The sequence below is a fragment of the Geotrypetes seraphini genome, chromosome 17 (assembly GCF_902459505.1).
Source record: "Geotrypetes seraphini chromosome 17, aGeoSer1.1, whole genome shotgun sequence".
In the NCBI taxonomy this organism is placed as follows: Eukaryota; Metazoa; Chordata; class Amphibia; order Gymnophiona; family Dermophiidae; genus Geotrypetes; species Geotrypetes seraphini.
The window spans coordinates 35,801,084-35,824,754 of NC_047100.1; the positions used below are offsets into that span (position 1 = coordinate 35,801,084).

Here is a 23,671-nt window from a genome sequence, read left to right on the forward strand (position 1 = left end):
GCTGCGGCCTGCTCGGTCGCCATGCGTCGACTGGCTTGGCTTCGCACCATTGATATGGATCCGAATCTCCAAGACAGACTTGCAAATGTGCCTTGTGCGGGAGCGGATCTGTTCGATGAGTCTGTCGAGACTGTTACTAAAAAACTGTCAGACCACGAAAAATCTTTCCAGTCTATCATGAGGCCTAAGCCTAAACCACAACAGTCTCATCCTTCTAGACCGCCTATAATCTACCAAAGGCGTTATCAACCAAGGCAGGCCCCTCCTGCGAGACAGCCTGCAAAGCGACAGCCGCCCCAGAAGACTCAGCAAAAGCCTCAAATGCCGGCTGCTCCCAAGGCTACTCAGCCTTTTTGACTCTCCTCCAGGGAGCATAACCGATCTCGTTCTGCCTACCCCATTTTTTCCCATAGGGGGTCGTCTCCATCATTTTTGTCATCGATGGGAGGCGATCACCACGGACCTCTGGGTCCTCTCCATCGTAAGAGAGGGATACTCTCTTCATTTCCAACGGGTCCCCCCGGACCATCCTCCAAGAGAGTATCCTTCCAACTCCACACAGACCGCTCTTCTTCTCCAGGAAGCTCAGGCTTTGCTCCGGCTTCGGGCCGTCGAGCCGGTACCGGTGGATCAACAAAACCAAGGGTTTTACTCCCGGTACTTCCTGGTCCCGAAGAAGACGGGCGATCTGCGTCCCATTTTGGACCTTCGGGTCCTCAACAAGTTTTTGGTCAGGGAACGGTTCCGCATGCTGACCCTTGCCTCTCTTTATCCCCTCATCGAGCAGAACGATTGGTTATGCTCTCTGGATCTCAAGGAGGCCTACACTCACATCCCGATTCATCCGGCCTCCCGCAAGTTCCTCAGATTCCGGGTGGGACATCTGCATCTGCAGTATCGAGTGCTTCCCTTCGGCCTATCTTCGTCGCCCAGAGTCTTCACGAAGTGTCTGGTAGTGGTGGCCGCTGCACTCCGGAACATGGGTCTCCAGGTGTTCCCATACCTCGACGACTGGCTCATCAAGGCCCCGTCCGCTCCCAAGGTCATTTCGGCGACCTTGACTACCATTTGTTTTCTGCAGAGCTTGGGCTTCGAGATCAACTTTCCAAAGTCCCATCTTCAGCCCACCCAGTCTCTCCCCTTCATAGGGGCTGTCCTGGATACCATTCAACTTCGAGCATTCCTTCCTCCTCCACGCTTACATGCTCTCCTTCTACTCTGCCAGTCAGTGTCTTCTCGCCAATCCATCTCAGCGAGACACATGATGGTCCTTTTAGGCCACATGGCATCTACAGTTCATGTGACGCCTTTTGCCAGACTACATCTCAGGATCCCTCAATGGACTCTGGCATCTCAGTGGACTCAGGTGTCCGACCCGTTATCTCGTCACATTGTGGTCACTCCTGCTCTACGGCAGTCTCTTCTCTGGTGGATGACCTCTTCGAATCTATCCAGAGGTTTGCTGTTTCATTCTCCTCCCCATCAGAAAGTTCTAACGACCGATTCATCGAACTATGCATGGGGGGCCCATCTGGATGGTCTTCGCACTCAGGGGTTCTGGACCAGTGCGGAACGACTCCATCAAATCAATCTTCTGGAGCTCAGGGCCATCTTCAATGCTCTCCAAGCTTTTCAACATCTGCTTCACGACATGGTGGTCCTTATTCGCACAGACAATCAGGTCGCCATGTATTATGTCAACAAACAAGGGGGCACGGGCTCGGCCCCTCTTTGTCAGGAAGCTCTTCGAGTCTGGGATTGGGCGGTTCGCCACAACACCTTCCTCAGAGCAGTCTACATTCAGGGGAAGGACAACGTCTTGGCAGACAAATTGAGTCGTCTACTTCAGCCTCACGAATGGACGCTCCACTCCGACCCCCTTCATCAGATCTTTGCTCAGTGGGGGACACCTCAGATAGACCTCTTTGCAGCCCCCCACAACTTCAAGCTGCCTCAATTTTGCTCCAGGATCTACACTCCTCATCGCCTAGAGGCAGATGCTTTTCTGCTGGATTGGAGCAAACGTTTCCTATATGCGTTTCCTCCTTTTCCTCTCATTCAAAAGACTCTAGTCAAATTGAGATTAGACCATGCCACCATGATTCTGATTGCTCCTCGGTGGCCCAGACAACCTTGGTTCTCCCTTCTACTTCAACTCAGCAGCAGGGAGCCAGTACTTCTTCCAGTGTTTCCTTCACTACTCACTCAACATCAAGGTTCACTACTTCATCCCAATCTGCAGTCCCTCCACCTGACAGCTTGGTTCCTTTCAACATAACTCCTCACCAGTTCTCTCAAGCAGTGAGGGAGGTCTTGGAGGCTTCCAGGAAGCCTGCTACTCGACAATGCTATTCCCAAAAATGGACTAGATTCTCTTCCTGGTGTATTTCCAATGCCACGGAACCTCAGCGAGCTTCCCTATCTTCTGTATTGGATTATCTTCTACACCTGTCCCAGTCTGGCCTCAAGTCTACCTCTATACGAGTCCACCTGAGTGCTATTGCGGCTTTCCATCAGCCTCTACAAGGGAAACCTTTGTCTGCTCATCCTGTGGTTTCCAAATTTATGAAAGGGCTTTTTCATGTCAACCCTCCTCTCAAACCTCCTCCTGTGGTTTGGGATCTCAATGTTGTCCTGTCTCATCTTATGAAGCCTCCGTTTGAACCTCTCAACACGGCTCCACTCAAGTATCTCACCTGGAAGGTGGTTTTTCTAGTGGCCCTCACGTCAGCTCGTCGGGTCAGTGAGCTTCAGGCCCTAGTTGCGGATCCACCGTTCACCGTATTCCATCATGACAAGGTGGTTCTCCGTACTCATCCAAAATTCTTACCTAAAGTGGTCTCTGAATTTCACATCAACCAATCCATCGTGCTTCCGGTGTTCTTTCCAAAGCCTCATTCTCATCCTGGGGAATCTGCTTTGCACACTCTGGACTGTAAACGTGCTCTAGCTTTCTACTTGGATCGCACAAAGCCACACAGAACTGCTCCTCAACTTTTCGTCTCCTTTGATCCAAACAAGTTGGGACGACCGGTATCGAAGCGCACCATCTCCAACTGGATGGCGGCTTGTATCTCTTCTTGCTATGCCCAGGCTGGATTATCCCTTCCCTGTAAGGTCACAGCCCATAAGGTCAGAGCAATGGCAGCCTCTGTAGCCTTCCTCAGATCGACACCGATTGAGGAGATTTGTAAGGCTGCCACTTGGTCCTCGGTTCATACATTCACCTCTCATTATTGTCTGGATACTTTCTCCAGACGGGATGGACAGTTTGGCCAAACAGTGTTACAAAATTTGTTCTCTTAAGTTGCCAACTCTCCCACCATCCCATTGGGGTTAGCTTGGAGGTCACCCACTAGTGAGAATACCTGCCTGCTTGTCCTGGGATAAAGCAATGTTACTTACCGTAACAGTTGTTATCCAGGGACAGCAGGCAGCTATTCTCACGTCCCACCCACCTCCCCTGGGTTGGCTTCTCAGGCTAGCTACCTGAACTGAGGAGACGCGCCCGGTACATCGGGCGGGAAGGCACTGGCGCATGCGCGGTGCGGGCATCTCGAAACTTCTGAGTTTCTTCAAGCAAGACATGCTTGCAAGATGTCCGTATCGGGGCTCTGTCGGATGACATCACCCACTAGTGAGAATAGCTGCCTGCTGTCCCTGGATAACAACTGTTACGGTAAGTAACATTGCTTTACTGCACTCTTGGGCCCTTGGTGATGCTCTCCACTTTGCCCAGCAGCTGTAAACTTTCCATACCATACCGTACTGATAGTTGTATCTTGCAAATGTCGGCTATGAATCATTGTAGCTTACATAATATTAGAAAAGGTACAGGCTTCATACATATGAGCTCGTTATAATAGGTCATTGCAGAGAAGTGAATAGATGAGTTTTCAGTGCCTTCCTGAATTGGGAATATGTGGTAAGCTGCTTTGGAGTTCATTCCAGATTTTAGGTCTTTGGAATTCAAAGATGGTCTCAAAGAGGGCATTCCTCCAGACATGGCGTGGGGAGGAAAGTGGTAGCTTCCAGCGTTGAATTGCCCTCGAGTCATTGAACGACTGTGAGACCGGGATAGCGGAAGTGAATCCAGCTGAGTTTTCTCTGTATATGGCTTTATGGACCCTATACGCAATTTTGAACTGGACCCTGCCTTTGACTGGTAGCCTTAAGTAGTGGACTTGCCCTCTCATATTTGGTTTTGTGCAGGATCAGCCTTGCTGCTGTGTTTTGAAGTACTTCCCAGCCTCAACTGATGAGTGAAAGATCTGTGCTAGAAATCAACCTATCAGGGCCAGTCCAATCGGCAAACTTTCTGATACCGGACATTTGCAAGAATCATCAGCACGGTTTAGTGGCCAGACTGGCATCTAAGAGGTTTTACCACCAGCTGAATGTGGGGTGAATGGGAAAGAAGCCGGGATACTAGACCAGCCTCCTGTACAGTCTGCAAGATTTGAGTTCTGTTTGATTTGCACCATTCTTCTACAAACCTACTTCAAATGGGATTCCATCATTTTACTACTGCTGTTTGTATTATAAGCATGCTTTTAAATTCTTGTGTGAGTGTTTTCTGACCTATTTTTTCTGACGTTCTCTTCACTTTTCTGTATTTTGGAAGGTGTAAACCGCCTTGACTTGTTATCAGAATTTGGCAGTATAGCAAGTTTGTTTACTAAACATCGTTTTAGTCATCAATTGGACAAACTGAATCAGAGGGAAAAAAAAGTAACTCTTCATAGCCAGAGAATGTATGCAAAAGGAGTTAACATAGCTGGGTTTATTCCCGGTTATGAGCCAGAAAGATAGGATCTATTATTTGGAATCCAGCCTGGTTCTTGTGACGACAAAATGTCACATTTATTTGCTTTATATCCGTAGGTGAACGATATGTCATGACGTTTCTGAACGTGTTAAACTTTGGAGACCAAGGTAAGCATGTAACGCTCTTATTTAGAGAGTTGTTTGTGTTCTTTAGGAGGTTTAAATGGTACCATTTCGAGGAGCAATTTGAAATGGGCTAAGCCGATTCAAGATCTACAAGGCACTTCTATACCCGAGGTACCTTCAAGATAATTTTGTTTTAAATTGATATTTTCAAATCCAAACTCTAGAACAGTGTATTGCAAACTTTTTAAGCTGCTGGCACACTAATCTTGGGGCTTTGGCTGGAGAGCACCCGGAAATGCATGGAGGTCTATGCGATAATGTCAAGCGATAATGACATCATTAAGTCAACGTTTGCGTATGCGCGGAGGTCCTCCAGCCACAGCCCTGAGTCTCGTATTACCGCCGGTGGGTGGGGGTGCTGCAGAAGGAAAGGTGAGAAAAAGGAGCAGAGGCACAGGCGCCTGCTGTGACTGACTACAGGACATGCCTGTTGCCATGAAAGGCACGTCCTATAAGCAGGCAGCCGACGCCTCTCCTTCTCGCTGGCATCTTGAGCCACACCTGGAATCCTCCAGGGTGCACTATTGGGCCGCAGCACACACTTTGCGATACATTGCTCTAGAAAGAAAATGCAGTGCCTATAGTGGCACTTCACTACACAGCAGTGCAAATGTGTAATAGTTCAGCAAAAATGTCTTTCACCTCCCCCTTTTTGAACTGGGCTTGCTAGTGTTTAAAGCTTATGCTGTTGGAGGAAGTGAAAGTTGAAAGTAATGGGCCTTTAGATGCCTTTAAAGTTGAAGGATTCCTTGTATAATCCCATTCCATTCCTAGACAAATGGGTTATGCATCCCATGTTGCGAGACTGCTTGTAGGAAGCCTCATTTACATAATTTTTTTAGACCCTCTCCTCTTAGGACTTCAGTTGCTTTCCTACAAATGAGACAGTAGGAGCTAGTCTTTTCTGTGGCTATCCTGTCCAGCTTAGAATCTCAATCTAGTTCTCCGGTCATTGGCGCGTCTGCCCTATGATCCTCTGGAGTAGGCGTCCTTAATGGATCTCACTGTCGAGACAGTTTTCCTGGTGGCTATAACTTCAGCTCACAGGGTTTCCGAGCTTAAGGCTTTATCCTGCAGAGATCCTTTTCTTTGGATGACGGATTCCCGCATGCTTCTGCACAATGTTCCCTCCTTTCTTCCGAAGGTGGTGTCTAGTTTCCACATCAACCAGGAGGTTCAGCTGCCTGCTTTTTCTTTCTTGGATTCGAGAGAGCATAACTGAGTGCTGAAGTCGCTGGATGTGCGCAGACTTTTGTTGCAGTATTTGGAGGTCACGAATGAGATTCGGGTTTCCGACCACCTGTTCGTCTGTGAGGGCTCATTCTACTACTCATTCATTTCCTCCTTTTGAGAAGAATTGGCGATTTTCTCTTGAGGAGATTTTCAGAGCCATTACCTGGTCCTCCTTGCATACATTTCCGAAGTTTTTAGCAGCAGGCTCATAGTCCCACTCTGACTCAACGAGGCTGCTCTGTTACATCTCACTTGTCCAGGAATAGAGTGGGATTGCACAAGAATGAAAGATTAGGCTCCTTCCTTTGCTAATCTTCTTTCTTGTAAATCTATTCCTGGAACCCACCCTGGGAGTTGCTGATTCGCCAATTGTCTGTCTTAATAAGTACTATCTGAATATGTTATGCACTTTGCTTTGGGGGCCCATAGCTATGGTGACACCCCCTCCCCCCTCTGTTAGTGCAGGATGTCTCCTTATAGCACAGTTTCTTTCAGATTTATGCAGTTTAATAACCTGTTTTTTAATTGTTTATGATTGCAATGATATTTGATGTTATGAGCAGATTAGACCTATGTCGGGGAGTTTCCTTGTACCCGTCCTTTTTGTCTATATCCTCTACAGTTGCACGAACTGGAGACCAGAGGGCAGTCCTGAGGTAAGAGGGGAAAGTTTGAAAAAATGATGTAAATTAGGTTTCCTACAAGCAGTCTCACAACATTGTGTGCATAGCCCACTTCTCTAGAGTTAGAGTGTGGATTTACAAGAAAGAAGATTAGCAAAGGTAGGAACCTTATCTTGCGTTATTTGCTTGTTAAAAGTTTTGACTAAAGGCCAGGGTGATGCAGCCGTGAATGTATTATCAAAGTTTAATGACTCTCTTATCAATTTTACTCAGTTCTTGGAAGCTAGTCAGTGTGACATTTCCTCATGTGCTAATTTCCTGGTCACCTTCTCCTCTGAGAGGGATAAACCAAATGTGTTAAGATAGATTTTTTTATGTTTTTGTTTGTTTTGTGGGAAGAAATTTCAAATTTTTCCTGATGTTTCTAGCAAGGCATAAACAGTTTTTTTTTCCAGTTAAAGGCAAGGAATTTGGTCTTAGATGGAACTTTTTTTTTCTTGAAATGCCCCTCATAATGCCTTAATTTTGAGAAAAGATGCTGTTAGATAAAGAAGCAAAATAAAAACAGGTTTCCTGGTTCAGATATTTAGATCGCCACATTGTTTAACTGGGTAAATATGGATATATCTTGATTTCATGTAATTCTTCTTTTTTATTTTTCCTCTTTCTGTTCCTGTTTCTTTCTAGATGTGGGCTTTTGCTTTAAATTGAATACCAATTGTACTTATTAAATAAAATTGAAGCTTAGAAAAAAAGCAGATACTAGGCTTGATGTACCCTTGGTCTGACCCAGTATGTCAGCTGTTATGAAGAGAACTGGAGGGGTGGAGTTTAAGGAAGGGGCAAGTTTAGAGAGGAGAAGGAAGAGTACATGGGTGGGTGGTAGTGAGATGAATAGGGAGCGGGTGTAGAGGAAAAGAGGAAGATTCAAGAGAAAAAGGAGGCTATACAGTATTCCCCCACTCATTCACGGTCTGCTTCGACCGCCTCTTCCTGTGATAAAGTCGGGCTACACCAATCAGGAGCTGCGTTTCAAAACAGCTCCTGATTGGTGTAGCCTGACTTTACTACAGGAAGAGACGGTCGGAGCAGACTGCAAGTGATTTTTTTTCACCCACCATAGCTCCAGCTGCCCTCTCCTACCTCCCCTGCCTTTTAACTGGAACGGAACCCCCACAAATTTTGGGGGGAATACTGTATATCCACAGGTGCACACACTCTGCCCCCACACACCGCAGTACAATCCCATGATAGAGAGTGCAAGAAGGGGAAAGGAGGGAGTAAAATGAGGGTGATGGATGAAGAGAGTGCAAAGGGGGGGTAGCAGGAGAGTGCAAGGGAGTGGCAGAAAAGGGCGGGGAGTGCAAGAAGGAAGGAAAGTAGCACATGGTAGAGAGGGGGGAAGAGTTCAGGAAGGAGTACAGGAGGAAAGATGGGAAAGCCTACATTTTCTTCAACACATCTCCCCCCATACATACACTCACAGTTGCATATCCTTACCATGCCTACATGCACGCTCACACTCATGTACTCCTAACATATTCATCCTCCCTCAGACACACACATCACCTCTCTCTGATATCCAACGGTCCCACCTCCCCCCAAAATATAAACTTGCATCGTGTAGACAACTACATCATACCTCTTGATACAAACAGAACTCATGTACCAGGTCTTGGGCAGCTTCACTACTGGACCTTGTGAAGGCTGATTTTAGGTGCATGATTACTTGCTAAGTTAGTATTGCTGGTTCATTTGCCCAGTGATCAAGGGGATTTGTTAGACATTTGATCATGGTAAAACGCTGCAATTTAGACTGCTACCTACAGCGTAAGGCTTCTTTTCATTTCCTTTCTTAGGTATATACGATATAGTGAATAATCTTGGTTCACTGGTTGCCAGGTTTATATTCTTGCCAATAGAGGAGAGCTTCTATATTTTCTTTGCTAAGGTGCTTGAGCGGGGGAAGGATATAAAGCACCAAAAACAGGTTAGTCTGGGCTTAAGGCTGGGATTATTGTTGGGTAAAATGTATGTTTTAAATCTAACAAATTGAGCAGTTTGTGGATTAGGTATTCCTTAACATTTTATATAGAAACAGAGTACTTGACATGATCTGTGTAAAGAGAATGTTAACAAATGCTATGAACTAAATCTTATCTATTCATGAAACTAAACTGTATACATTTCTCCCTCCGTATTCGCTGTGATAGAGGATTGACAGAACCGCAAATACTGAAAAACCGCCAATAACTTTGTCATATGTTATTTGCTGTTTTCTATTAAAAACCATCGTGAATGGAAAGAGCAATAGCAATACAAAGAGGGACATATACTAAATTTATAAAAATATGGGGGCCATTGACAAAATATTGTAGTGAATAATCATCAATTTTTTTCTTCTTCTTTTCTTTTTCTTCTTTATGGCACATCAGGAGGGATGGATAATGGAAATAATATTACATAATATGTTATATAATGTCTATATGGTGATTGGAAAGCAGTTGAAGGGTGGGTGGTGGGGGAGGGGGTAAAAATATTATTAGAATTTTATGTAGTAGATATAAAAGTGATATTGTGTAATAATTTGTTGTAATTTAATATTTTGTGCACTTGATGTAAAATATGAAAATGAATAAAGAATATTTAAAAAAAACAAAAAACCATCGTGAATATGGTGAAACCTGGCCTGTTCCTGAAGGAGAGGCAAAACACGGTGCTGGGAATCGGCGATTTTCTCTGTAAACGCTTGGAATCGGCGATTTCTCTATGCAACTTAACAGTAGTAACAGAGGGAAAAGTGAACCTAAGAAGGTGTTGGACAGGACAACTGGAATTAGACAAATATTGCGTGTGGTACTTTGAGACCTGGAGCCTGATTCATTCTTCTTTTGATCATGCACAGAATGGGGAAAGAAAAGAGTGAATCAGACCCTCAGGTTGCTGCCCCAGTGAACTCAGACTGGGCAGATGGCAAATGCTACTGCTGCTCTAAGCTCCTCGAGGATGGAGAGGTGGGGGGAAGGAAAGGTAGCGAGAAGCAGATGGAGATAGAGCGTCCACTCACACACACATTTCTTTGCAGGAAGATGTGGTCATAGCAGCGACCGTGTTAGAGTCCCTGCTGAAGCTGGTGCTTTTGACTGGACTGACCATGACTGTGTTTGGCTACGCCTACTCTCAGCTGGCCCTGGATATTTACGGGGGCTCCATGCTCAGCTCTGGCTCAGGTATGTTGAGAATTGCCTCGTCTCGGAGCATGGCAAATAAGAGCGACTTTCCTGGTTTGTTTCTTGTCGTGTCTCATAACAGTAAAATGCACCTCGTTGGCTTCTGAGCTTTCAGCAGATAAACATTTTATTGTTCTTGCAGTTCTGGTAGTCTCCAAAACTCTTGTACTATAAAATCACTACTTTATTTTTAATGCAAATACACTTGTAAGCACATGAAGAGCAATTTTCTAACTGGACACGCACATTTATGCGTCCCTTACATGTGTAAATGTACAGAATGCTGTACAGTACTCCCCCCCCTAAAATTTGTGGGGGTTCCGTTCCAGGAACACCCGTGAATTTTGAAAAACCATGAATACAGTTTTGAGTCTGTAAAAAGGCAGGAGAGGGCATTTGGGGCGCCGGCGGGTGCAGTAAATCATACCTGGGGGGGAGGGGAGAGGAGGAGGAATCGGCTGTGCAGAAGACTGATTTGTGGACTTATTCCCTGTATTTTCTGACCGGAAGAGGCAGTCAGAAAATACTGCAAAAAACAGTCCGTGAATCGCAATTTCGCGGGGAGCACTGTATTGCAAAAAAAGCACAAAGGGCCTCGGTGAATAGGAATTTGTCTTTATTGGGTGAACGAAATCCCCTAAACTAAAGCATAAAGTGTTTATAAAGGGTGGTTGAGGTTCTGAGAGACCAGCTTGGACTTTGGCAAATACACCTCTAAGCCAAGACTCGCAAGTTCCCAAATTTCAATCATCGATCCTCTAAACCTCCCCCTCCTATTTAACTCTTTAGTGGTCTTTTCTTTAAAATTCTTCCAATGATAAATATATCATCATTCATTCTCTGGGAATAATTTATTTGCTGTGAATAATTTATCAACCACCCAGCAAAGAAACTGAATGACTTATCTTAAATAGATGCACAAATTCATAGCCCGACGGGACCCATGTCGCCTTATAATGGCTTTCTCAAGGGTTTTTGGCATTTTGGGCTGCGTCGCGCCCGGTTGAGGCTGGATGCTCAAAAGCAACATTGTTAAATAGGAGGGGGAGGTTTAGAGGATCAGTGATGGAAAATTGGGAGCCTATGAGAGAGAGTGGTTCGCAGTGGAGGCAGCACATGCGGATCTGTCCCATGAATATTCCTTGTTTATATCCTGAAAATCTGACCGGCTGGGAAAGGGGTGCCCACACTTTTTTGGCTTGCGAGCTACTTTTAAAATGACCAAGTCAAAATGATCTACCAACAAAGCACACTGTACGCAGAGAAAATGTTAATTATCATGTATATTCGGGGGGGGGGGGGGTTCAAAGGAGTCAAGGAAGATGATTTTAAAAAGTCACCTCAGTAGCAACTATACAAAAATAGACAAATATACCCGCTCCCCTTTTACTAAACCGCAATAGCAGTTTTTTTTAGCACAGAGAGCTGCGATGAGTGCCCTGCACTGCTCCCAACGCTCATAGACTCCCTGCACTAAAAACAGCTATTGCGGTTTAGTAAAAGGTGGCCCTAGTGCAAAAAATGGACTGCAGATATAAATTCTCAAAACGGACACATTTTGATCACTAAATTGAAAATAAAATCTCTGGTTGCACTTCCTTCTTCTGACTGTAAATCCAATATTTCTTTCTTTCTGCCTTTCTTACTGCCTCCTGCATGCTTCCTCTCCTCCAGATCTCATTCCATTCTCTCTGTCCCTCCATGAGTCCAACTTTTTCTTCCTCTCTCCCTGCCCCTTCCCCTTTCTTTCTCTCTCTCCCTGCCCCTCTTTTTTTCTTTCTCTCTCCCTGTACCCCCCCTACATGCCAGGCCAGGTGCGTACAAGCGCCGGGCCCATAGCCTCCCCCCTTTCCCCTCCTGACATCAATTCTGATGTCAGAGAGGACGTTCCGGGCCAGCCAGGCAGCGATTGGCTAGCCCAGAACTTCCTTTCTGACGTCAGAACCAGGTATGGAAACCACTGAGTTAAGGCAATCAACTCCTGATTTTCAAAAACGGAACACCGTGCCATACCACACCGTTTCTTAGTATTTATATACCACTTATAGTCTAAGTGGTTTACATTCGGCTACTTGAGCATTTTTCCCTATCTGTCCTGGTGGGCTCACACACTATCTGATGTACTTGGGGTAATGGGGGATTAAGTAACTTGCCCAAGGTTACAAGGATCAGCATGGGATTTGAACCTACAACCTCAGGGTGCTGAGGCTGTAGCTCGAACCACTGCACCACACTATCAGCTAAAGAAATGAATGCTAAATACATGTGCTTCTTTTCATTGTCTTAAGGTCCCAGTCTTTTACGCTGCTACAGTTTGTATGTCCTCCTGCTTGCTGTGAATGGAGTAACCGAATGTTTTACATTTGCGTCAATGAGTAAAGAGCAGGTGGACAGGTGAGTGGTGGGGATGGGCTCTTTAGATTGTGATAGGAATGAAAGAGAAAGACATGTCCATACTGTTCATTTGTGGAGGTGAATCTATCTTCAGTGGGTCTGAAATAAATGTGTATTTATGTAAACAATTTGCACTGTTTATGCAGAGATTTCCATTGATGGGCCAGTTACAAGCTGGATTGGCTGTGAATAACTATCCATTCCGTCGTGTCCGACCCTTGATCCTCTGTAGGCCAGTCCTCACCATGCTTCCTTGTTTTCCATAGCTTCTTTCAATTGCTTGATGTTCATTCCCGTGGCGTTCTTGATGGTATCCAGCCAACGGGCCTTTGGTTTCTCCTGCTTCCTTTTACTACTGACATTTCCAAGGAGCACCTCCTTTCCTAGTGAATTTGCCCTTGTCACATGTTCAGAGTAGGTCAGTTTCTGTCTGGTACTCTTGCCTTCCAGGGACAACTCTGGGCTTATAAGATCAAGAGCATCTTTGTTGGTGATCCTAGATGTTCATGGGATTCATAGAAGTCTTCTCCAGCACCACAGCTCGAAGGTGTCGATTTTTCTTCTATCTGCTTTTGTGGGTGTGCAAGTCTAGCAATGTGGGACAAAAGGTAACCTGTATGAAAACAGAATTATATTATGCAGTGAATTAATCTATCTGCTTTCCTGAGTGATAGACTTGGATACTCACAAAAGCAGATAGAATAAATATATATATATATATATATATATATAATACACCATTTGAAAAAGTACTATTTTGCTGTTGAATTCCAAAGATGCTTATTTAGTCAAATCCAAGCTAGCGAAATAAAACATATATGATATCTAGGGCAGTGTTCTTCAACTGCCGGACCGCAGACCGGTGCCAGTCCGCTGAAATTTCCTGCCGGTCTGCGGCTGGCATGTGCCTCGGGCCTGAGGAGATCAGTTCACAAAGTCACGGGCGGCGGCACCGCCTACGCACGTCTTGCGCCTGAACCAGTAGCCTTCTCTCTGACGTCGCAAGAAAGGCTTCCGGATGAGCCGCCGCAGGTGGCTTTGCGCAGACTGCAGCAGTGAGGAAGAGGGGGGCCGGCCGTGGGCAGCATAAAATGGCCAGGTGGGAGCACTGGTATGTTTATTGCAGAGGGGGAGGAAGACAAGAAAGACAGCTAGCTTTCTCAAGGCATTGTTTCTAAACAAGAGAGGGCAGGACACCCAGCCTCACCCAACTAGAAACACCGTGATGAAGGGATGGCATGTTAACAAGGAGGTCAGAGAGCAGATGCGGGCAGAGGGAGGCATCTAATTGAAGCACAGCATGGAGGGAGGGAGACAAGAAAGGTAGGGGGAATGATTTTATTTTTGAATTTAGTGATTCAATTGTATCAATTTTGAGAATTTACATCTGCTGTTTGTATTTTGCACTGTTCGGGAAGAAATGCATTTGTTTCTTTTCCTCTGGGGTTGTATTGCATGCAGAGTCTTGCATCTTAGGGTTTGTTTGTATATATTGGTACTTTTAGTTTTTGGTCCCATATTTGCAACTAGAGTTATCTGTGTTCTGGCAGGAATGAATGTTGAGAAGCATACAGTGTGCTTTGCGTAGTTTAATTTTATGGTTAACCATCATGCGTTTTTAATACGATTATATTGGGTGTGTATATATGAAAAATGAATGGAAAAAATGGTGTTTCAATTAGTACTATTATGGGGGTGGGGTCTGGGGCGGAGATGGACGACTTAGCCCAGTGCTCTTTGTCAGCCTAGAGGCCTCTGGGAGATTATATCAATCTGACCCTGGCATGGGAAGGCAGATAGACCCTTAGTGCAGGGAAACTGTTTTAAGTAGCCCTGATTGATATATTTTAAGTTTCAAGTAGCCCTGCTTGAATCATGGCTAGCTAAAAGGTGTTAATGTCTGATTAAGAGGGTGCTTAGGACAATGGTGCACAGATCAAGCCAGAGACTTAATCCCATCACCATGCTTACAGGTATCTCACCCTCCTTAGCAATTAAATTAACCATTGTTTCAAACAGTTTACAAATTCTAAACAGAAAGATATTGGGGCATACAGGTTTCTATATTGAGTCAAGCTATAAAAGCCTGCTCTCTGCTCTATCAAGTTATCTCTCTCTTTTTCTATGGAGCTATCAGGAGAGGGGTCTTGGCCCTCTCTCTCTCTCTCTTTCTATCTAGCTAGCTATCTCTTGGCTCTTGGCTTGGCACTCTGGCTCCCCCTCTCTCTGTCTATCCTTCCCTTTATCTATGGAACACGAAGCTTCCTAGAACTGCAAGCTTCTATGTCCCTCTTTGCCTCTGACCTCTGTAAGGCAGTGAGACTGCTTGCTCTCTGCTTAAGTGTAATGCTTATAAATATTACTTTTCTGTAAGACTATTTCTATAATATATTCTTTATATAATCACCCCTGGCTGTGCTTCTTATTTGATTCTATCCCTAATGAAACTTCTGTGAAGGAACTGAACCTGGGACCTGGCGTCTGTCAGTGCGCATTTCACTTAACCCCTACCACCTAATATTGTGGGGGCCACTTTCAAACTGACACTCTTCAACCACTGGTCCGTGAACCGGTGCCAGTCCACAAAATAATTCTTTTATTTCCGTCGGTCCATAGGTGTAAAAAGGTTGAAGAACACTGATCTAGGGAATTGGTCTGATGGCACACCGTAGATCAGTGCTTCTCAACTTAATCCTCGGGGCACACCCAACCAGTCTGTGTTTTTAGGATATCCAAGATGATTATGGATGGATTATGCCAGCGACTCCTGGCAACATAAGAATCCACCCTGTGATGTTTCACGGCAGAGTGTAGGAGTGGTTTGCCTTTGCTTCGCTCTGTCGCTGCTGCCTACCATGGGCTACAGCACCTGATATGTCTAGGTGGTCTCCCATCCAGGTACTAGCCAGGTCTGACCCTGCTTAGCTTCCGATAGTAAGAGCAGGCCTACTCAGGGCGGCCAGGCCGTAGGCCCGAGATGATTATACAGTACATGGGAAAAATTGACCCGCACTGTGTCATCATTGCGGATATTCTGAAAACCCAAAGGCCCGAATTCTCTAAACTGCGTCATACGTTAGGAAGTGGTAGGTGCCCTACGGCTGCCTAACTTAATTGTTTGAATTGGTGTTAATCGGCGCAGTAATAGACCACATCATTTAAAACCAATTTAAAAAAAAAAAATGGCACCCAGAGGTGCCTGCAAGAAAGGACGCTATAATGAGATCTTCAGAGATACCTAACGGAGCATAAGATTAAAAATAGGCGTGGTTTAAGCCAGAAATAACTTTAGGCACCATTAGGGCATCTGTAGATGCAATTCTCGTCAAATGTAGGCCTGCTAAACCCTGGCACCTACCTCTGACGTTAGCCGTGATTCTGCCAACAAACCCTTAGCACGACTGACGTGATCGGTGGCGGTTATTTTAGACGGCCGACGATTCCAGCTGTGTTTGTGGAATCTGACCCGAAGTGACCAACTTCAGACCTACAGTTTGAGCATGAATCGAAATTATATCTATCACTAGAAGCTAAAATATATAGCCGTCATTTCCCTGAATGATGAAGTTTTTTAGATTGGAATAACTATTTAGTGGTGGCAAGGTGAGTTGGAATCTTATTCGCATCTGGAATGGGATTCCTTCTACCCTTTAGGTGATTTCCTTTGCTGTGAACCCTCATTATTTTGTCTAGGTGGTTTGACGAGACACACTACAGATTAATGCAAAATAGGATTATTATAATTTAACTTTTCCGTTAAAACTGACTACAGTGATTTTAGAGTTTAGAAGTCGGTCTTGGAAAATATTTCATTGGACAACATTTTCTCATTTGCTGATAAATTCAGACGCTGCCGTCCCTTTTGATTGTCAAGAAATATTTCTTAAGCACGATCTGTCATCGCTGCATATTAATTTCAGGGAAACAATTGTTAAAATGCATTTTGTTTCCAATTAGCATTTGTGTTTTCTGAAGCCTAATGCTTTCCTGGCTGCAGATTGCTGAGCTATGGGGGTAACTAATTAAAAGAGTGACAGCTGCATAGTGAATGTTTTAATGGAAAGACAGCAGGACTTGACGTTATCAGCGTAGGAAAACAACCATAAGTTTTGTTCTCCCTGATGTTCTCCACTGAGACGGGAATGCTGGATGAATCTCCACCTTAGTAAATTACTTATTAGCTAGCAACACTTTTTTGCCATAATATGCATGTGACTTTGTGAATCGAGCGTTTCTTTCAGCGGTATTTCTCCCTGGAAGAAAAAGCTACGTTGAGGGTTGGCAAAATATAACTTTAACACATTTAGTTAGGCTTGTGACATAGGGGCTAAATTCACTAAGCCCACGGATCCAATCCGATCCATGGGCGATTCGAGGCCGGGTGACCGATTCAGAACGCGCCTGCATGCAAAGCAGGCCGATCAGAGGCAAGCCCAAAACTGACCGCACGGATCGCTAAAGAGCGATCCCAGCACATGCGCAGACATCTACTTTGCCTGTAGATGGTCTGTGCATGCATTTGCAGTCTATGCTTTTTTATTTTTTACTCTTTTACTCATGAGCCCGTGGGTTTAAAGCGGGTTAAAACCACGGGCTCATGCTGCAGGGAAGGGAGGCAGAGCAGGAGAATATAGGGGTGGCAAAAGGTAGGAGAATCGGGGGTGAGCAGGGCGGAAAAAGGCAGAAGAATCGGGGCAGAGAGCAGGGTTTTAGCACAAGCAACTGGTCCTCACCAGTCGCTAGTTTTTTGATCGGCCAGCCAGTCGGTGGGCCAGAAGAAAGTTTAGTGAATCGCGTCCTTCCTGCTTTGCATGTCGATTCCCCTCATTTACATGCACGGATCGGGTTTGGATTGGTACACAGGTTAGTGAAGCGGGTGGGAGGGAAATCGGGTCGCAAAGGGCTTGCAAACGGATTGGTACACGATGGGTTTACTTAGTGAATCTAGCCCATTTTGGAGTTAGAGAAACGTTACTGATTTTGTCCTTTGTAGACTTCTTTCTCATCGGCAATCGGTCATCTTTATATCCATCTGTACATCTCTCTCTGCTCTTTACCACCCTCCAGGACTCCTTTTTTCTGTACCTGAGAGACACACAGTAACTTTTCTCCATGAAGCCCCTAAATTTAATAAAAAGCGTACCACGCAAAACTTTTAGCCATTCACAAATAGCACTCAGCTGAACCACCACTGCAAACACCCCCAGGCCCCACGCACTCATTAAGCCTCCACTGGCCGTCATGGCCTGTCCATTCACTCGGACTTCCGCTGTTCTCAATCCCCGACCACACACTCAATCAGCAAAATACATTTTGTGCATTGCTTACAACACACACTTTATCACTTATTCAATTTTTGTGGTATTTTTTGAATGATTTTATCCCTTTTATGGAGTGCTTTTATTTTTATTTGTGGGTTTTACCTTCCCCCCCCCCCCCATCTCTTGCTTAGTTCTAGCCCTGTAATATCCCTTCCGTATACCCTGGAGGTAGGAGCAGCCTTGGGATAAGATATGATAGGTTCATTTAGGTTCAGATTGTTTGTGGTGGCTCCTCTGGAGCCCAGATTAGCAGGGAAAACACTGGGCCTAACTTAAAAGAAATGCTAAACTCTCCTCCCTCCCTTTCTCTTGAAGTGCTTATATTTATACCTCAAAAGAGGCTTAAAAGTACCACCCAACTGTCCAATGCAGATATATCTTTTAGCCAGGTGTAATATATGGTAATGCTAAATGAACCTTCTTATGGGGCATGAACACCCTGGAACAAAGCTCAAACAGGGTTACACAGAACATAGAAAGATGACGGCAGAAAAGGGCTATAGCCCATCAAGTCTGCCCACTCTACTGACCCACCCCATTAAGTCTGAGTGCTAAAGACCTAGTTCCTTAACTCGACCTTCGTAGGGATCCCACGTGGATGTCCCATTTATTCGTAAAGTCAAGCACGCTGGTGGCCTTGATCACCTGCACTGGAAGCTTGTTCTAGTGATCTACTACTCTTTCCGTGAAGAAATACTTCCTGGTGTCACCATTAAATTTCCCTCCTCTGAGTTTGAGCGGATGCCCTCTTGACAGAAGCTCTGGTCATGAATCTGGTAACACTAGTTTTCTGTCCTTCAAGGAAGGAGAGTTAAGAGGAAGGGAGCATTCGTTCACTTTCAGTATGGTGGGATTGCTTGGCTGATCAATACATTTAGACTGACGTGGTTCTCTGACTGCTACTAGGAATATCCACCTTGTACCAGCTGCAGAGCTGATTTTACTAGAACTGTAATGGGATTCTCATGTTCAAGGTTAAATTTCTGGATAAAAGTTACTGGCTAGTAAATTATGCACTTTCACCTGTCTGGAAATGAAATATTATCTCCGATTTGCTATAAAACCTGTCCTTTTTGAAATCTGATGTCATAGCAACAAGTAGAACTTATTTTGAGCATGATTGCCTTTAGAAAGCTGTAGCAGCCACTGTAGGATCCTCTTAGATGGTGTTTGCCATATAGTTTGACGTGGCCCTTTATTGCATCCTCTCTTCCAAGTGTCTTTAGTGGCAGGAATGCAAACATGACGGCAGGTACATGATTCCTGGAAGAATAAAGGCGGCCACTTAAAAATACTTACAAGGGCCTTGGCGTCATGTTGCAGATAGAAAAAGCAGTTTAAGGATTGTTAATGTTTTGCAACTCTATATTTAAAATCAAAGAAGTACTGCATGCACCAAGTGTAGAAGCCTGTGTTTTGTACACTCCCTGGCTTTTAAGATTTAGGAAAGAAAAGAAGTAGCTTGCCTGGCCTTCAAGTGCCTTTAAAAAGCACCTTCAGTTGTGCTAGTATTAAGATAGTAACATAGTAGATGACGGCAGATAAAGACCCGAATGGTCCATCCAGTCTGCCCAACCTGATTCAATTTAAATTTTTTTCTTCTTAGCTATTTCTGGGCAAGAATCCAAAGCTTTACCCGGGACTGTGCTTGGGTTCCAACTGCCGAAATCTCCGTTAAAACCTACTCCAGCCCATCTACACCCTCCCAGCCACTGAAGCCCTCCCCAGCCCATCCCCCACCAAACGGCCATACACAGACGCAGACCGTGCAAGTCTGCCCAGAACTGGCCGTAGTTCAATATTTAATATTATTTTCTGATTCTAGATCCTCTGTGTTCATCCCACGCTTCTTTGAACTCAGGCGCCGTTTTCCTCTCCACCACTTCTGTCGGGAGCACATTTAAGTGATATGTAATGGTTATAAATGAAATAAATAGAATGAAGGGGGAAAAGGGTAGGGGGGAAAGGGAAGGGGTTAAGGGGGGATATAGAAAAGAATAGATTAGGTATATAGAAATATATTTTGGAGGAATGATAAAATATGTATGCAGATATTTTATTTTGAATTTAATTGTAATGAATATCTCTTTGTATCAAATTATTGTATATTTATTTGATTCCTTCAATGAAATGTTTATGTTTAAGTAATACTTTTAAATTTCAGGTATAATCTTGTCATGTTGGCTTTGTCGCTGACCTTTTTGTGCATCTCCTACTACCTGACTAGTTGGCTGGGCAGCATGGGCTTCATCCTTGCCAACTGCTTCAACATGGCTCTTCGGATAGGACACAGCGTGCACTACATCTGTGGCTACTACAGCCAGAGCTCCTGCAGACCTCTGAAGGGCCTTCTGCTTTCACCCTTGCTTCTTCTGGTTTATCTAATCAGTGGAATCCTCACTGGCTTTTCAGAGGTACCTCCCCATTTCTTTGATTCCTTCTCCCCCGTCTCTTTCTTTTTACTTTGCACTTGGAGTCAGTAAAAATGTACAGAGACAGACTCCAGCTTCAAAATAAAAACTTTAAACATTAGAATAGATGGTAAATTTATCATTTTATACTCATATGAGTAAAAAGATATCTTTTAAAGCCCGAAAAAAAATATTTAAAGCCTACTATGTGGAAGAGTAGAGAAATAGAGGAGTTAGAGTCAAACGTTTGGTTCATGAAACACTCTAGGTCAGCCGTCTCAAACCCTTTGCAGAGCCACATTTTGGATTTGTAGGTACTTGGAGGGCCACAGAAAAAAAGAGTTAATGTCTTATTAAAGAAATGGGGACCGCTGGGACCTGGGTGCGGCGAAGAAGGGGGGGTCTTGTCTGAGCAGGGCCGACCAAATCCCGGGCCTGCTCTCCTTCCCCTAAGTCAGCCGTGTAACTTTTTTTTTTTTTTATTTGAAAGCCGCCGCCGGGGCTGCGCATGCGCACTCGTGTTTCCGCGACAGATCAGGGAACACGACTTTTGAGTGCGCATGTGCGGCCTAACATTTTATTATATTAGATGAGAACTTTGCATGAAGTAAAACTCGTTATAGTTTATAAATCTTTCCTTAATTGCTTCTGATGCTGAAAGCAGTGCAACATGCAGAAAGTGAAGTCACTTAATCCCCTCATTGCCTCAGGTACATGAGATAGATTGTGAGCCCACTGGGACGGACAGGGAAAAATAAATAAGATGACATCTATTACAATTAGGTTGTCCAGTAGTAAAGCTAATGCAGGTGGCTTTGGTTAACGTGGTTAAGGCAAAGAGGATTTTGCACACTTAGAACCAAATCCTAGAAACTGACCCATTACTTTCTTCAAAGAGAACCCATCTTTCAAGGCAGTGCAAGAACTGTACCTCTACCAGGACTGCAGACCTACTACACATCGTGATGATTAATTGTAAGGATGGGGCTTCATATACCACTTTTTCTGTGTGGTTACAGTCCAAGCAATTTCCATATTTTAGACAGGCACTTACTTTGTACCTGGGGCAATGAAGTGCTATTGAACTCCCAACAGCAGGGTGCTGAGGCAGCTGCTCTAACCACTGGGCCACTTCGCCACTCTATATTGCTAACTTCTCTCCTTAGAGCTGCGATTGTGATGTCATAATGCCCTAGTCCACCAATAAGAGCCAACCTCCTCAATGATGTCACAATAGCTTGAGTGTAAAGGCTGTACCGCGTTTTCTGTGTGGTTACAATCAAAGTGGTTCACATATTTTAGACAGGAACTTATTTGGTACCTGGGCAATGAAGTATCAAATGACTTGACGTTCCCAGACCCACAAGGAGCTGCAGTGAAACGCATGCCAAACTGTATAGTTAGTGTCGTGTTGGGGCTCCAAAATATTCCAATATGACCTCTTAATAACTATATATTTCTTTTCTTTCTTGCAGGAATTTTTGTGTTGTGATAAAGGCTGGCTTTCAAGACTAATACACATTGCTATAGGAAGTGTGTGTGTTATGGCAACTCTTATTACAATTGTATTTACGGAGACGAAACTAGTCCATTTTATTAGAACACAGTTCTTGTCAAGATACACCAAAAAAGAAACATAAACATTGATACTTAAAGGTGCTTTAACAGCATGGAATAAGATACAAGCCATCCATCAGCTTGCAATTTCTGTACTGTCATACAGCTTTGAAATTGTATGCCGAGACTGCATCCAAAGAGCTGAAACAGGATTAAGCATTATAGAAATGGATAATACATACACAGCTACTGTTGTAGGACTGCAGAATCACTTGAAAGCATCAACAGGTCCAATTGCATTGTGTTGAAGAATGAGGGGCAGTGTCGGTCTCCATTCTTAAACTGGGCCAAGTGATGAACAGAAGGACTGACAGTGCGAATCCAGCTCGTGCAGAGAAGGAAGCAACAGAATTTGCAAAATAAGAGGAAAAAAAAACCCTGTAAAGAATTAGAAAAAAGACAAAAACATAAATATGGCAGGAAATACAATGCTACATCAGGAATCATATGTCAATCAAACCTAACAAAAAGAAGAATGAACTTAATCCTGAGGATGGGATCTTGCCAGTTACAGGACATGGACAAGATGGTTTACAGCCAGAATAGAAAAAAAAAAAAAATGCTAGACTAGACAAATGCAGATTCTGCAAGACAGAATGGGCAATGGCTACGCGTCTCTCTACGCTGACATGAGGAGGCCTGTATGCAGACAGGTACAATAAGGTAGCCTAGTTCATTCCTAGAAAATGTAGATATGATATTGCTGTGCCAGAAAAACATTGGGAGCATCACCCTGGGAAGGGCTTATAATCACCTGGGATATTCAACTTCTACTAACCCAAAAGTCTAATGCAGTGTATCGCAAATTCTATGCCGGTGTGCCCCGACGAGACGCTGGTAAGGAGGCGAGGCGCCAGTCTGGTCTGACTTGTCTGGTCTAGGCAGTTGGCTGGCACCGATGACTCTTCTCCTTGCTGGCGTCTCCTCCTCTCCCTGGACCTCCAGGATTCCCCACCGAAGAGATGGGCTCAGGGTCGCGGCCAGATGGGCCTCCGTGCACTTGGGCACTGGGTTTAGTGTGCCTTCCGGCCGAAAGGTTTATGGGACATTGGTCTAATGCAAGAAATTTGGACATGGGGTAAAGGAGAAAACCACAAGCGTTGCTAATAAAGCGCTAGCACAAAGAGGGTAATTTTATGGGAGGGTGCAGACTAGTGTAACTGGCTGAAAACATTCCTTGATTTAAGGTGTGATCACTTAGAGCTAGTGTAAATGCCTCTGCCTAGATGTTAGCAACAAATCATAATATTTTATAAGGTGATGGGTCTTAAGCGTGCGAGACAGATGCACGCCGACAAACGAGCGCTGACAATTCAGCGCAAGACTTCAGCGCGCCGCAGAAAAACCTTCTTTTAAAGGGTTCTGACGGGGGTGTGGGGAGAACCTCCCACTTTACTTAATAGGGAATCGCGCTGCCTTGTTGGGGGTGTAACCCCCCACATTATATTGAAAACTTAACTTTTTCCCTAAAAAATAGAGAAAAAGTTAAGTTTCCAGTATAATGTTTGGTTACAACCGCCCAAAACCCCTCCAACGCCAGCGCGATCACTATTAAGTAAAGTGTGGGGGTTCCCCACCAACACCCCCGTCAGAGCCCTTTAAAAGAAGGTTTTTCTGCGGCGCGCTGAAGTCTTGCGCTGAATTGTCGGCGCGCGTCTGTCTTGCACGCTTAAGACCCATCACCTTATAAAATATTATGATTTGTTGGTAATATCTAGGCACCTCAGCGTGGCTGCCGTCCTTATTCTGGAGCAGAGTCGGCAGCCACCCTGAAATGCAGGAAGGTCCCGTGATGACTGCATCTGCCAGCTCGGCTCAGGAAGATGTAAGTGACATCGGAGGGGGGTGGACCAGCAGCCGCAGTCGTCATGGGACTTTGTTGGTTTGGA

At 44.7% G+C, this 23,671-nt stretch overlaps 1 protein-coding gene across 2 annotated transcripts in view; it reads left to right on the forward strand.

The window, feature by feature from the left end:
* The window catches only part of RFT1 (RFT1 homolog), a 47,997-nt gene extending 25,623 nt beyond the window's left edge, over window positions 1–22,374 (forward strand). For both annotated transcript variants that reach the window (XM_033925720.1, XM_033925722.1), the window contains 6 exons: window positions 4,885–4,935; window positions 8,669–8,799; window positions 9,895–10,039; window positions 12,328–12,433; window positions 19,919–20,168; window positions 21,641–22,374. In XM_033925720.1, the coding sequence (XP_033781611.1) occupies window positions 4,885–4,935; window positions 8,669–8,799; window positions 9,895–10,039; window positions 12,328–12,433; window positions 19,919–20,168; window positions 21,641–21,805 (848 nt within the window). In that variant the 3' untranslated portion in view covers window positions 21,806–22,374. The remainder of the gene's footprint in view (window positions 1–4,884; window positions 4,936–8,668; window positions 8,800–9,894; window positions 10,040–12,327; window positions 12,434–19,918; window positions 20,169–21,640) is intronic.
* Window positions 22,375–23,671: the final 1,297 nt, after the last annotated feature.